Consider the following 15,156-nt stretch of genomic DNA (forward strand, 5'->3'; position numbering starts at 1 on the left):
AAGGGGTATGGTCAGTTGCTTCAGTTGTGTCCAACTCTTTGTGACCCCATGGACTGCAGCCCACTAGGCTCCTCTGTCCATGGGATTCTCCAGGCAAGAACACCAGAGTGGGTTGCGTTGCCCTCCTCTAGGGTATCTTCCTGACCCAGGGATTGAACCCGAGTGTCCTGCATTGCAGCCAGATTCTTTACCTGCTGATCCATCAGGGAAGCCCTAAGGGATGTGAACATGTACTCAAACTCATAGAACTATTTTTTTTCTGACACACTTTATACATTTTATATTTTGCTAAAAGAGAAACTGAAAATAGTTTTATTATTTTTTTTATTTTTTGGCCACACCACATGGCACATGGGACCTTAGTTCCCTGGCCAGGGATCAAACCTGTGCCCCCTGCATTGGAAACACAGGGTCTTAACCACTGAACTACCAGGGAAATCCCTGAAAACTGTTTTAAAGAACAAAAATTCATGTTGTACTGAAGGATAAAGAAAACAGGAAAAAATATAAATAAAATACAAACCAAAAGCTGCATGGCTTCACTGTTATCTGTGAAACATGTGATTATCAGAGCTGTGTTTCCATTTTCTCCTTCCAGATTAACATCAGTACTGCTGTGCTCAATCAAGACCTACATAAAAGAGCGAATAGTCAGTCAAAAGTTTACCTGCAGGCTTTCAAATAGGGTACTTTTCTTCTACTGGATGTTAAGCTCTCAGTACCAGGAACCATGCCCTTATTCATCTTTTCCATCACTCTCCCATGGAATCTGGCATGAAACCTTGTACTTAGTGGGTACTACAAAAATTTCTCATGTAGATGAAATAATGGCAATTTCTATAGCTCATTAATTCAGCCAACATGGAGTTGTAGAATTGAAAATAAACTAAAAATCGTAAATACTAGTTAACATTGCTCACTAAATATATATATGCTCACATACATATATATATGCTCACATACATATATATATAATTTTTACTGGAGTATAGTAGCTTTATAACATTGTGTTAGTGTCTGTGGTACAGCAAAGTCAATCAGCTATATACATATATCCCCTCTCCCTTGGCTTTTCTTCCCGTTTAGGTCACCACAGAGCAGTAAGTAGAGTTTCCTGTGCTATACAGCAGGTTCTCATTAGTTATCTATTTTATACATAATAACATACATATCGGAGAAGGCAATGGCGCCCCACTCCAGTACTCTTGCCTAGAAAATCACATGGATGGGAGGAGTCTAGTAGGCTGCAGTCCATGGGGTCACTACGAGTCGGACACAACTGAGCGACTTCACTTTCACTTTTCACTTTCACGCATTGGAGAAGGAAATGGCAACCCACTTCAGTGTTCTTCCCTGGAGAATCCCAGGGACAGGGGAGCCTGCTGGGCTCCCGTCTATGGGGTCTCACAGAGTTAGAGTCGGACACAACTGAAGTGACTTAGAAGAAGAAGAAGTGTATATATGTCAATCCCAATTTCCCAATTTATCTTCCCCTCTTCCCCTCCTTGGACTTACCTGGTGGCTCAGATGGTAAAGAGTCTGCCTACAATGTGGGAGAAGATCGGGAAGATCTCCTAGAGAAGGAAATGGCAACCCACTCCAGTACTCTTGCCTGAAAAATGCCATGGACTGAGGAGCCTGGTAGCCTACAGTCCATGGGGTCGCAAAGAGTCAGACACAACTGACTTTTCACTTTTCACTTTCCCCCTCGGTATCCATACCTTTGTTCTCTCCATCTACATCTCTATTTCTGCTTTGCAAATAGTATCATCTGTACCATTTTTCCAGATTTCAGATATGTGATTTTAATATATGAGATTAACTAATATCTACCAAAAATAAATTGATGGAGCCAAAAAATAAATTTGGAATGTGTGGGTGGTGATAAGGGAGGAATGTAAGAAAGGAGAAAGAGAGAGAGAAGAGAGGGAGGGAGGGAGAAGCAAACGGGAGGGAACTGTTTCCTTTTCCCATCTGGACATTTTTCTTTGACCCAGATTGCAAGTATTCTGGGAAATGTCCATTAAAACTCCATTCCTTCCAGGAAAGAAGAGAGTCTCATGTAACAGAGATATAGCTTAACTCAATCGGTTCAAACTTAGTCTGGAACCAGAAACTTTTTCTCCGATGTAAGAAATGAGAATTCCTGCTAAAATGGTTAAGCAATTTGTCTAATGGAATTTAAGTGAAGACCTGTTACCCCTTCATCTGGCTGACTTACAGCTGATTATTGGCTAAGAATCTATTGATCTTGAACTAGTTTTCTTCTAGCAAAATTTTTCTTACATAAACGTCTCCTTCAAAAGAGAAATCTCTGAATTAGACTTCTAAAGGCCTTTTCTTTTGCAGCAAGACTCTGATAAAATTATATCATGTGCTCACAACTAAGTTAAGAAAGAATTTCTTAAAACAAGCTGTTTCCTAAAAACTCTGACTTACAAAAGAAGGCACGCAGAGCTTCTAGTTAATAGAATGTGTCCTAATGTGTCAGCAAATGAATCGGGCTTACTAATCAGCTCTTCTCATAAAGGAAAATTACACTGGAATTTTAGGCCATAAGAACACACAGGAAGATTATGTATGAAGGAAAATGAGAACACACAGTTTAATCAATGGACTTGAGGCATCGCCTTCTGTTCTTAACAAAGTCTGGACTGATTTGCATGTGAAGTAATCTACACAAGTCTACAAGGAGAGGTTTTTTTAAATCTCTGCCCTCTTAGAATCACAGCTCATAGATTCGGAGCATCTCTTAGGGTGTTTCTGCTCACTGCCACTAGCACAGTCTTTCCTAAAGCTGTGTTAAATTGTAGGTGGCAGGGGGCCCAGGGAGAGCAACTAAACTGTGTGTCTAGTTCAAGCTCAGCCATGACCAGACAAGTCTGGAGGTGGGCGGGTGAGACCTCCAGAGATCCCTGTGATGAGAATCCGGGAAGCCTCATGGGAGGTCCAACTGTACCCTTTGGGGTTAAGCCAAGAACTAAGACCTGCAGGCTACCGAGAAGCGAGGCCGGCCCCCAACCCCGATCCAGTGTGCCCCAGGAAACACTATGCACGCCAGTGGTATCTGTGTAAGAACTTGAGGTCACACAAGGTCACACATGGGTAACAGTTTTTTACTTTACAACCACAAGGCAGCTGTGGAAGGTTTGGGGGGAAGGCTGGATAATGGAGATTGAAACTGGCAAGAGCTGGTGTTATAAATAGGGCTTCCCTGTGGCTCACAAGGTAACAAATCCACCTGCAATGCAGGAGACCCGGGTTCAATCCCTGGGTCAGGAAGATCCCCTAGAGAAGGAAATGGCAACCTACTCCAGTGTTCTTGTCTGGAGAATTCCATGGACAGAGGGAACCTGGGGGACTGTAGGCGGTATAAATGGGAGAGGCAGGCCCTGAGGATGCAAGCACACAGAGAGACCCTCCTAAATTCCTTCTCCTCCTTCTCTGGTGAAGCAGAAGGGCTTGAAAACATCTTTTGATAAAGTGATGGTTAGTAAGACTAAGCAAAGGAGAGACAACTAATTTCAGTTCCCTTACAACCCTATTTTTTTTTTTTTTTTTTTGCCTTGTTCTGGTGTCACAAAGGAAAATCTGTTATATCCACCATCTAGTTTGTAAATCAGTTATGGGTTTATTTCTAGACTTTCTTCTATTTCAGTGTGATACCTATCCTGTATTTGTTAGCCTGAAGATTTGATTTCTAGTTAACAGTAACCTTTCAACTGTTACCTGCCTTTGAGTTCCCAAATCACACTTTCAGAGGTGAGATTAATTAAGTCAATAGGCATTTGTTCCTGATAAGAGCCTTCAGAGGAAGCACAAGAGTTCACTGGGGAAACGTGCCATCTCTCGGGGGAGGGGTCCGCAGCCACTGGTGGCCCAGCACAGACGATATGGAAGTAGCATCAGGCTCATGAATAATGCAGACATCGACAGAAACTGACAGCCTATTGCCAAAGGCCTCTCCAATAACCTCTGCAAGGGGCTGTCCTGACTTGTCTTCTTAGGCACAGATACCTAAACTCTCCCTTTCCCCTTCAGCCAGAACGCCTAGTTACTAATTTATTCATTCAAGAGCCATCATTTAGCAGCAATGCTGAGGACTGGAGATGTTTCCATTAGTCACACACAGTCCCTCCTTCCAGTATAAGCAGCCAGAGTGGGGGATGAGTGCGTGAACATTTGATTGCCGTACCCTGTGCTAAGGATTATGGCAAAGCTACAGACAAGGCACAAGGGGAGACAGGGGAGGGGGATCATCTCACACCCTCTCTGCCTGGCTTACAGGAGCCAAGGACTCAGGGGCCTGAGAGGAAAGGTCTGAACTAAGGAAGCATGGAGTTCATGGACACTCCTGAGGTATTGTTGGTGTTTCATAGGCTGAGTAGGTTTGGGTGTGGTGTGATAAACTGAATGTTTTCGTCCCTCAAAATTCACATATTGAAATCCTAATCCCCATTGTGGTATTAAGAGGAGGAGCATTTGGGAAGTGCTTAAGTCTACAAGATAGAGTAGAAGGATGTGCACTTATCTTTTCCTGTGAGAACTCCAAAATTACAACCCACTGCTGAACAACTATCGACAGGAGACTGTTGGATCCCACCAAAGAAAGATACCCCATGTCCAAGGGTAAAGGAGAAGCCCCAGCAAGACGGTAGGAGGGGTGAAATTCCGTTTAGAATCAAACCCCATCCCTACCAGAGACGCTTGGATGGCTCAAACAAAACCTTGTGTACACCAGGAGACCCCACAGAGACTGAGCCATACTTGCCTCTGAGTGTCCAGGAGACTCTGGCAGAGGTGTGGGTCGGTGGTGGCCTGCTGCAGGGATGGGGGCACTGAGTGCGGCAGTGCATGCACGGGACCTTTTGAAGGAGGTCACCATTGTCTTTATTACCTCCACCATGGTTTGCTCTCAGGTCAAACAACAGGGAGGGAACACAGCCCCGCCCATCAACAGAAAATTGGATTAAAGATTTACTGAGCATGGCCCCGCCCATCAGAACAAGACCAGTTTCCCCCACAGTCAGTCTCTCCCATCAGGAAGCTTCCATAAGCCTCTTATCCTTATCCCTCAGAGGGCAGACAGAATGAAAACCACAACCACAGAAAATGAATCCAACTGATCACATGGACCACAGCCTTGTCTAATTCATTGAAAACTATGAGCTATGCCATAGGGCAACCCAAGACAGATGTGGTCCACTGGAGAAGGGAATGGCAAAGCACTTCAGTATTCTTGCCTTGAGAACTCCATGAACAGTACGAAAAGGCAGAAAAATATGACACTGAAAGATGAACTCCCCAGGTCGATAGGTGCCCAATATGCTACTGGAGAAGAGTGGAGAAATAACTCCAGAAAGAATGAAGAGACTGAGTCAAAGCAAAAACAACACCCAGTTGTGGATGTGACTGGTGATGGAAATAAAGTCCAATGCTATAAAGAGCAATATCGCATAGGAACCTGGAATGTTAGGTCCATGAATCAAGGTAAATTGGAAGTGGTCAAAGAGGAGATGGCAAGAATGAACATCGACATTTTAGGAATCAGTGAACTAAAAGGGACTGGAATGGGTGAATTTAATTCAGATGACCATTATATCTAGTACCGTTGGCAAGAATCCCTTAGAAGAAATGGAGTAGCCTCATAAGTCAAGAAAAGAGTCCAAAATGCAGTTTTTGGGTGCAATCTCAAAAATGACAGAATGATCTCTGTTCCTTTCCAAGGCAAACCATTCAATATCACAGTAATCCAAGTCTATGCCCCAACCAGTAATGCTGAAAAAGCTGAAGTTGAATGGTTCTATGAAAACCTTATAAGACCTTCTAGAACTAGCACCAAAAATGATGCCCTTTTCATTATACGGGACTGGAATGCAAAAGTAGGAAGTCAGGAGATACCTGGACTAACAGGCAAGTTTGGCCTTGGAGCACAAAATGAAGCAGGGCAAAAGCTAACAGAGTTTTGCCAAGAAAACGTACTGGTCATAGCAAACACCCTCTTGTAAAAACACGAGAGAAGACTCTACATATGGACATCACCAGATAGTCAATACCAAAATCAGATTTATTATATTCTTTGCAGCCAAAGAAGGGGAAGCTCTATACAGTCAGCAAAAACAAGACCAGAAGCCAACTGTTGTTCAGATCATGAACTCCTTATTGCAAAATTCAGACTTAAATTGAAGAAAGTAGGGAAACCACTAGACCATTCAGGTATAACCTAACTCAAATCCCTTACAATTATATAGTAGAAGTGACAAATAGATTCAAGGGATTAGATCTGATAGACAAGAGTGCCTGAAGAACTATGGACGGAGATTTGTGACATTGTACAGGAGACAGGGATCAAGACCATCCCCAAGAAAAAGAAATGCAAATGGAAAAATGGTTGTCTGAGGAGGCCTTACAAATAGCTGAGAAAAGAAGAGAAGTGAAAGGCAAAGGAGAAAAGGAAAGCTATACCCATCTGAATGCAGAGTTCCAAAGAATAGCAAGGAGAGATAAGAAAGCCTTCCTCAGTGGCCAATGCAAAGAAATAGAGGAAAACAATAGAATGGGAAAGACTAGAGATCTCTTCAAGAAAATTAGAGATACCAAGGGAACATTTCATGCAAAGATGGGCATAATAAAGGACAGAAATGGTAGGGACCTAACAGAAGCAGAAGATCTTAAGAAGAGGTGGCAAGAATACACAGAAAAACCATGCAAAAAAGATTTTCATGACCCAGATAATCACAATGGTGTGTTCACTCACCTAGAGCCAGACATCCTGAAATGTGAAGTCAAGTGGGCCTTAGGAAGCATCACTATGAACAAAGCTAGTGGAGGTGATGGAATTCCAGTTGAGCTATTTCAAATTCTAAAAGATGATTTTGTGAAAATTCTGCACTCAGTATGCCAGCAAATTTGGAAAACTCAGCAGTGGCCACAGGGCTGGAAAAGGTCAGTTTTCATTCCAATCCCAAAGAAAGGCAATGCCAAAGTATGTCCAAACTACTGCACAATTTTGCTCATCTCACACACTAGCAAAGTAATGCTCAAAATTCTCCAAGCTAGGCTTCAACAGTATGTGAACCATGAACTTCCAGATGTTCAAGTTGGATTTAGAAAAGGCAGAGGAACCAGAGATCAAATTGCCAACATCCACATTGGATCATTGAAAAAGGAAGAGAGTTCCAGAAAAACATCTATTTCTGCTTTACTGACGATGCCAAAGCCTTTGACTGTGTGGATCACAACAAACTGTGAAAAATTCTTGAAGAGATGGGACTACCAGACCACCTGACCTGCCTCCTGAGAAATCTGTATGCAGGTCAGGAAGCAACAGTTATAACTGGACATGGAACAACAGACTGCCTCCAAATAGGAAAAGGAGTACATCAAGGCTGTATATTGTCTCCCTTATTGAACTTATATGCAGAGTACATCATGCAAAATGCTGGGCTAGATGAAACACAAGTTGGAATCAAGATTGCTGGGAGAAATATCAATAACCTCAGATATGCAGATATACCACCTTTATGGCAGAAAGTGAAGAAGAACTAAAGGGCCTCTTGATGAAAATGAAAGAGGAGAGTGAAAAAGTTGGCTTAAAACTCAACATTCAGAAAACTAAGATCATGGCATCCGGTCCCATCACTTCATGGCAAATATATGGGGAAATAGTGAGAGACTTTATTTTGGAAGGCTCCAAAATCACTGCAGATGGTGACTGCAGCCATGAAATTAAAAGATGCTTGCTCCTTGGAAGAAAAGCTATGACCAACCTAGACAGCATATTAAAAAGCAGAGACATTACTTTGCCAACAAATCTGTTTAGTCAAAGCTATGGTTTTTCCAGTAGTCATGTATGGATGTGAGAGTTGGACTATAAAGAAAGCTGAGTGCCGAAGAATTGATGCTTTTGAACTGTGGTGTTGGAGAAGATTCTTGAGAGTCCTTTGGACTGCAAGGAGATCCAACCAGTCCATCCTAAAGGAAATTGGTCCTGAATATTCATTGAAAGGACTGATGTTGAAGCTGAAACTCCAATACTTTGGCCATCTAATGGGAAGAACTGACTCATTTGAAAAGACCCTGATGCTGGGAAAGATTGAAGGCAGGAAGAGAAGGGGACGACAGAGGAAGAGATGGTTGGATTGCATCTCCAACTCAATGGACATGAGTTTGAGCAAGTTCCAGGAGTTGGTGAAGGACAGGGAAGCCTGGCGTGCCACAGTCCATTGTGCTGCAGACTCGGACAGGACTAAGCAACTGAACTGAACTAGGTCATGAAGGCAGAACCCTCATGAGTGGGATTAGCACTCTTATAAATGAAAGCCCAGAAAACTCTCATTCCTTCCTCAACATGAAGACACAGAGAGACAAAGGCCACATATGAATCAGGAATCAGGCCCTCACCAGACACCAAATCTGCCACTGCCTCAATCTCGGACAACCCACACTCCACAGCTGTGAGAGACAGTTGTTTTTTAAGCCACTGGGTCTGTGGTGTTCTGTGATCGCAGCTGAAACTCTGACACAACAGCCATGTCGTCCTTCGCAACATTTCTCCTACAGGAAAATTCACTGCAAGGTCCAAATTACCTACCTCAGAAATGAATTTCTAGAATATAATTCATTTGTAAACTGCATTTCTCAAGGCTTCCTCTATTTTACCCAATTCACTCTCTTAAAAAAATATTAAGAAATTTCCCCATAGTATTATTATGTCTTCTGCTAAGACATGCCATCCACTAAGGCCTGTGGATCCACTGACTCTCACAAAAACAATAAATCCCAATTATATTTCCTCTCTTCACCGAGGCATTGGTCACCTCCTTTCTTTGAAGCATTAGATCAGCCAGGTAAAAGCAGTAAAACCCTGACTTGAGAAACACAAAAATGAAGACAAATTTCCTAACTTTCGCTTTCTCCTCCTAACTTTAGGCACTAACCAAACAAGTTATTTAATTCTCTCTCTACCTCAGTTTCCTCAGCTATGAAATGGGGATAATTATGGTCTTCTTTATAGATTTTTTAAAATGAGGATTTACAAACCGAAAACACAGAAGGCTCCTAAACACAGAAAAAGGCTGGTAGCTGATACATAAGAACTAATCAAGAAAATGAGACAGTGGTTATTATTCTTCACACCATCATCATCACGATCACTATGGAGATGGTTTTGGTCAGAAGAAAAGCCAACTTTAAAATCATCACATGTTGTTGGCCCTGTCAGCTGAGGTTGGCCTTTTGGACGAGGCAGACATAGCTGGACATGAGGCCCGGCCTATGCTATGATGCTCAGTACCTTGGAAGCCGCCAGCAAGCTCACCTTCATCACGTCGTTGTACGCGCCCTGCACAGCCACATGCAGCGGGGCCATCATGCTGCAGTTTCGGAGGTTTGGGTTGGCTCCTTTGCTAAGAAGAAACTTAACGCTTTCCACCTGGTTTTTTCCTGCGGCCCAGTGCAGCGGGGTATTTCCATAATCATCCATCACATTCAGTACTAGAAAAAGACACCAAAATACAGGTGAGACGTTGCTTGGATTGTACTCGGCACCTACTGCATGCCTATTTACTGCAAAGCTCGGTGCCAAGTGCCATGGTAGAGGCTTCACCTTCTTTAGGAGAAATAAAAAGATAGCTTCAGTTCTCAAAAACATCTAACAGACACCTTTGGGGATGCATGTCAGTGATGGCACTGACTTTGTCAAATGAGTTAGCTGTCAATCTGTAGGATCCATAGGAAATAGGTCTTTCTATTGCTACATGCTTTTATCTGTGCCATGAATTTGGGGATTTGTTGCAAAGCATTGTAACAACTCTACACCAGGCAACTCTAAGTTCCACGCAACCATTATTTCATCCAGCCCCCCAATAGCTCACAAGGGCCCATGACCATTTTTCAGAAAGATGAGGACTAGAGAGGTTCAAAATCCTGCCAACATTATGCAGCCAGTAAGGAGCTCTTTTTTTTTTTTTTTTTTTTTTTTAGTAAGGAGCTCTGTAAGCTGACTTAGCTCTTTGAATCTCAGTTTTCTCATATTCAAATTTGGTGGAAGGAAGGAAAGGGGAGGGGGAGGAAGAAAAGGAGGGAGCGAAACAGGTACACCTTGCAATATTCTTAGGAGAAGGATATCAAATCATGTCCTTAAAGATCTTAGTGGAGTGTTTGGCGTTTAGCAATGGTTCAAAAAAATGTTAATGAGAAAAAAGATGCACCACTAACAAACACAAGACTGGAATTAGAGCTTGTGCACCTTGATGCCATACATGGTTTCCACATATTTCTATAATATATCGTCGTATTATTTACCCTGTGATCAGCATGCCCTTTGACACCGCGGGATTTACTTTATATCTGCTCTAAAATAAACACAACTGTCTGCTTTATTAACCATTTTAATTGGTGGTAGTATATTTTCATATCTGAAGAGAAGGAAAAAGAGCTCATTCATAAATATGACTTAAGGACCACCTACAATGCCTGGAATCAGGCTGCAGCCATATTTCTCATTTCTCTCCTTTTTAACATTTATCTCCCCACTATCTTCTCTCAGTCACTCCAGTGGCTCATTCTCAACAACCCCCCCCCCCCGCGCCCCACCCCCCCACATACTCTCTCTCTCTCTCTCACATACTCACACACATCCCTTGACCATTCTGTCTGAACAAGACAAAGCACCACACTCAGCATTTTATTTAGCACCAAACCTCATGAAACCGCGGCCAAAACTTACAAACTCCCATTCATCAATTAAATAACTTGAATTTGGCTTTTACCTCCATTGCTTTTCAGAAATCACTTTTACAGAGGTCGGGAGGCCTTCTAATGTCAAGGTTATTGTGTCTTCTTTCTGTGTGATCTCTTTGTGATACCTGATCCTTCTAACTACTCTCTCCCTTGGCTCATGTGCCATCAATCTCTTGTGCATCACTGTCTTCACCATCGTTTTTCTGGCTTTTCCTCTGCCCTCTGACCCTGAACGTTGGTGTTTTACCCTTAGCCACTTTCACTGGCAATTCCATGGTCTTCTAAAGGATTTTCACACATTTACACAATTTGAGCTACTTCCTATGCAATACTGGCCCTGTGGTGTGACCCTTTCCTTCTATATTTTTGGTCTACTAGATACAAGCTATTAGGCTACAAGTCTACTAGAAATTTTCAAGTGGATGTCCCCTGGGCCTTTTAACCTCAGTATGACCATATTTAAATTATCTCCTCACACTCACTTTTCTTCTCCTTTCTTATAAGCCTTCTGTTCCAGATGGCTAGACTATTAACCTAAGTCTTAAATTAAGAATGTCAACATCAGTCCACCTTTTCATAACTTACTCCTTACATTCAATCTTTATCAAGCACTTCCCACTCTACATGTGAAACAGCCCCTGAATCCCTCCCTTTCTCCTTATTCCAATCTCAAAACCCTAGTGGATGCTCAATTTCTCTTTACTACTAAAATAGCTTTTTAACTGACCTTCATCTTACCTTCAATAATAATGGTCTCATTACACCACCTCACTGCTTAAATCTCTGTGGCATCCCTCTTCCTTATCAACTACAGCTGAGTTTCTCAGAGAAGGATGGGGGCACGAGGCTGGGGAGGATGTGACATCTTGGGGTGTCAATTTTATCCCACGATACGGGTGGCACTAGTGGTAAAGAACCCACCTGCCAATGCAGGAGACATAAGAGATGCACGTTCAATCCCTGGGTTGGGAAAATCCCCTGGAGAAGGAAATGGCTAACCATTCCAGTATTCTTGCCTGAAGAATCCCATGGACAGAGGAGCCTGGTGGTCTATAGTCCATAGGGTCCCAAAGAGACAGACACAACTGAAGTGACTTAGCATGTGCACACAGCAAGCAAGCAATTTAAGTATGTGATGACCTCAGTGGAAACAGTATATAAGAATATATGAAATATAAGTGAATTTTTATGATCTATCATGCAATTGCAAAGAAAATCTGCACTGGCAGTGGGCTGTCCCAGATCCCTGCACCGTCCTCTGCAGTATTTCAGTGGAAAAGATTGAAGGGCACTGGCTGGAGGGAAGACCACATTCCTGAGTGAGACATTCAGGCCCTTTATAATCTGGAACTAATCGACGCTCCAGAATCGCTTCAGTCCACTCTTTCCAAATGAGTTTAATGGGATGATGGAATACATAGCACTAGCTGTAAAGTTCTGTTACCTTCACAGGAGGATTCATTGACAATCATCTCCATCAGCTCCACTTGACCTTCTTCTGCAGCATGGTGCAAAGGGGAGGCATTCACATCATCATATTTTTTTAATCTCTTTTGTTTCTTCACAAAGTTTTGTAAACCGCATTTGTTTCCCTCGAACACCACCTAGAAGTATATAGAAAATTGTTACCTTAAATAAGCATATGTAAAACTTATTAGTACAAGTTCATCATTAAAAAAAGTTATCATCCAAACTAGTTCCTGTGCTTATGATAAAGTAAATATTTTTTTTCTGAAGAACATAAAATGCTTAGACATATAGAGCATGACCCAGAGCATGCATATCAGTTGTGTTTGACTCATTGCGACCCTATGGACTGTAGCCCGCATGGCTCCTCTGTCCATGGGTTTTTCCAGGCAAGAATACTGGAGTGGGTAGCCATTTCCTACTCCAGGAGATCTTCTGAACCTAGGAACTGAACCTGTGTCTCCTTAAGTGGCTAGCCGATTCTTAGACATATAGAAAGAAAGTGAAAGTGTTAGTCACTCAGTCACGTGTGACTCTTTGAGACTCCCTGGACTGTAGTCCACCGACCTCCTCTATCCATGGAATTCTCCAGGCATGAACACTGGAGTGGGTAACCATTCCCTTCTCCAGGAGATCTTCCTGAGCCAAGGATCGAACCCAGGTCTACAAATGCTTTCACACTGATAAGCACATTAAATAAATAATTTGATTTTCTGATCCCAAACCTGTATATGCTAAAGAAATAAAGGCCTTGAGAAGAGTTTGGAAGTAAATGTAATAGATGCGAGTTGAGAAGAAAATAAGTAGAGTGAAAACATAGAGGCATTGTCTCTGCCAGGTGAAAAATGTACTGAAACCACAGCATAAGGGATTCTCATTTGATGAGAAAAGATTTTTGTGAATGCAAGGAGTAAGAGTAGAAGCTAAATTACTGTCCTTTCTTTGGCCTTCCTGCTAATAGTCAATTCCTGTCCAACGTGTTCCTAGGTAATGGAGCTAGAATCATATTGAAGGATGGTCATGTAAGTCTCTTGGTCAGTTATCTAGAACAGCTGCCCACTCTCCTCTGGGAATGAACAATCCCCCCCTCCTCTTTTGACCACTGGGATTCTGCGCCAGGCCAAGTCAGGTCAGGTGCAGTGCCTCCTGGTTCTCTGCAGGCAGGAAGGGCTAGCATTTAGTTCAGTTCAGTTCAGTTCAGTTGCTCAATCGTGTCCAACTCTGCGACCCCATGGACAGCAGCATGCCAGGCTTCCCTGTCCATCACCAACTCCCAGAGCTTGCTCAAACTCATGTCCATCAAGTTGGTGATGCCATCCAACCATCTCATCCTCTGTCGTCCCCTTCTCCTCCTGCCTTCAATCTTTCCCAGCATCAGGGTCTTTTCCAATGAGTCAGTTCTTCACATCAGGTGGCCAAAGAACTTGAGCTTCAGCCTCAGCATCAGTCCTTCCAATGAATATTCAGGACTGATTTCCTTTAGGATAGACTGGTTTGATCTTGCAGTCCAAGGGACTCTCAGGAATCTTCTCCAACACCACAGTTCGAAAGCATCAATTCTTTGGCAGTCAGCTTTCTTTATAGTCCAACTCTCACATCCATACATGACTACTGGAAAAACCATAGCTTTGACTAGATGGACCTTTGTTGGCAAAGTAATATCTCTGATTTTTAATATCCTATCAAGGTTGGTCATGGCTTTTCTTCCAAGGAACAAGTGTCTTTTAATTTCATGGCTGCAGTCACCATCTGCAGGGATTGTGGAGCCCAAAAAAATAAAGTCTCTCACTGTTTCCACTGCCTATGTACTTACTTAAAACCTGAGATCAAGACACTGAGAGGTTACATTGTTTGCCCAAAGGCACACAGTAAGGAACAAAGTTAGTATTTGAACGGAAGGTATATGGAATACAGATTTTGTCTGACTTATGAATGCCAAAAATCCAACATACAGTGGAGACTGAAGTTGTGATAGAGAAAATGTGTGATAGAGTAAGTTTCCAGATCATAAGAATAAACTTTGCAGGACAAGTTCCATAAGTTTTGGGCATAGTTGGCAGTTGTCACTGGCCTGGAAAAGTATGATTCCAAACAGACATTAATGTCCACTGATGTCAGGGGAGAAGTAAGAACTTTCTAGAATATCTAACTTTTCTCTAAGATTTGTTTTCTTCATGCTCTTTATATTCTTTATTGTAACTGCACTAAAGATGACTTATCATGGATGACAGTATATCTCTTTCTTGTGAAATTTCGAGGTGTTGATATTCTGCTTTTGATTCATTCTCACAAGGTATGAAATTTTCAAAATTTATACATATTCAGTAATAAATTTAAAATGAGCTCTTCACAGAAGTAGGCTCTTTTTCAACTGTCTCACCCCATCAAAGGAAGTGTTTACCTGACTCCATTAGGAAGTATTATAGCACTTGAAATTGATATGTTCTTCCAGTAATAATAAAGGAATTCTATCATCTACCCCACTGTATCAAAAAGAGCAATTTACAGGTCTACTCAGTGATGTGCTGTCAACACAAATCCAATTACATACTCTTTGACAGCCAGGACTGGGTTCAGAGGCTCATGAGGTACTGCTTGAGTTCACAATGATAAAAAAAGCATCTAAATATTTTATACAAACTCATCAGATGTGCTGTCTGAATTTAGTTCACAGCATGTTACCTAGGCTTCAAAGAGATTTCTTCAAAGAAAGTACTGAAAGTCAAGGATGTCATCTAGACAAGTTATTACATATTCAGTCAATATAGTTTTCTACTGTCACAGGGTCACTTCAGATTCTTTCAGATTCTGAACTCTGTGACTAGATACAGAATGTAACAGACTAGATCACGTTTGTTGTTATTGTTCAGTCGCTAAGTTGTGTCTGAATCTTTGCAACCCACATGAACTGCAGCATGACAGGCTTCCCTGTCCTTCACGGTCTCT

At 42.1% G+C, this 15,156-nt stretch overlaps 1 protein-coding gene across 1 annotated transcript in view; it reads right to left on the reverse strand.

Annotated features, from left to right (window-relative positions):
• Positions 1-15,156, reverse strand: part of TRPA1 (transient receptor potential cation channel subfamily A member 1) — a 67,869-nt gene that overhangs the window by 37,032 nt on the left and 15,681 nt on the right. The window contains exons 4-6 of the mRNA XM_043483603.1: positions 12,188-12,347; positions 9,320-9,495; positions 524-631 (exon numbers count right to left, since the gene is read on the reverse strand). Of these exons, the coding sequence (XP_043339538.1) occupies positions 524-631; positions 9,320-9,495; positions 12,188-12,347 (444 nt within the window). The remainder of the gene's footprint in view (positions 1-523; positions 632-9,319; positions 9,496-12,187; positions 12,348-15,156) is intronic.

Source organism: Cervus canadensis, chromosome 12 (assembly GCF_019320065.1).
Source record: "Cervus canadensis isolate Bull #8, Minnesota chromosome 12, ASM1932006v1, whole genome shotgun sequence".
Taxonomy (NCBI): Eukaryota; Metazoa; Chordata; class Mammalia; order Artiodactyla; family Cervidae; genus Cervus; species Cervus canadensis.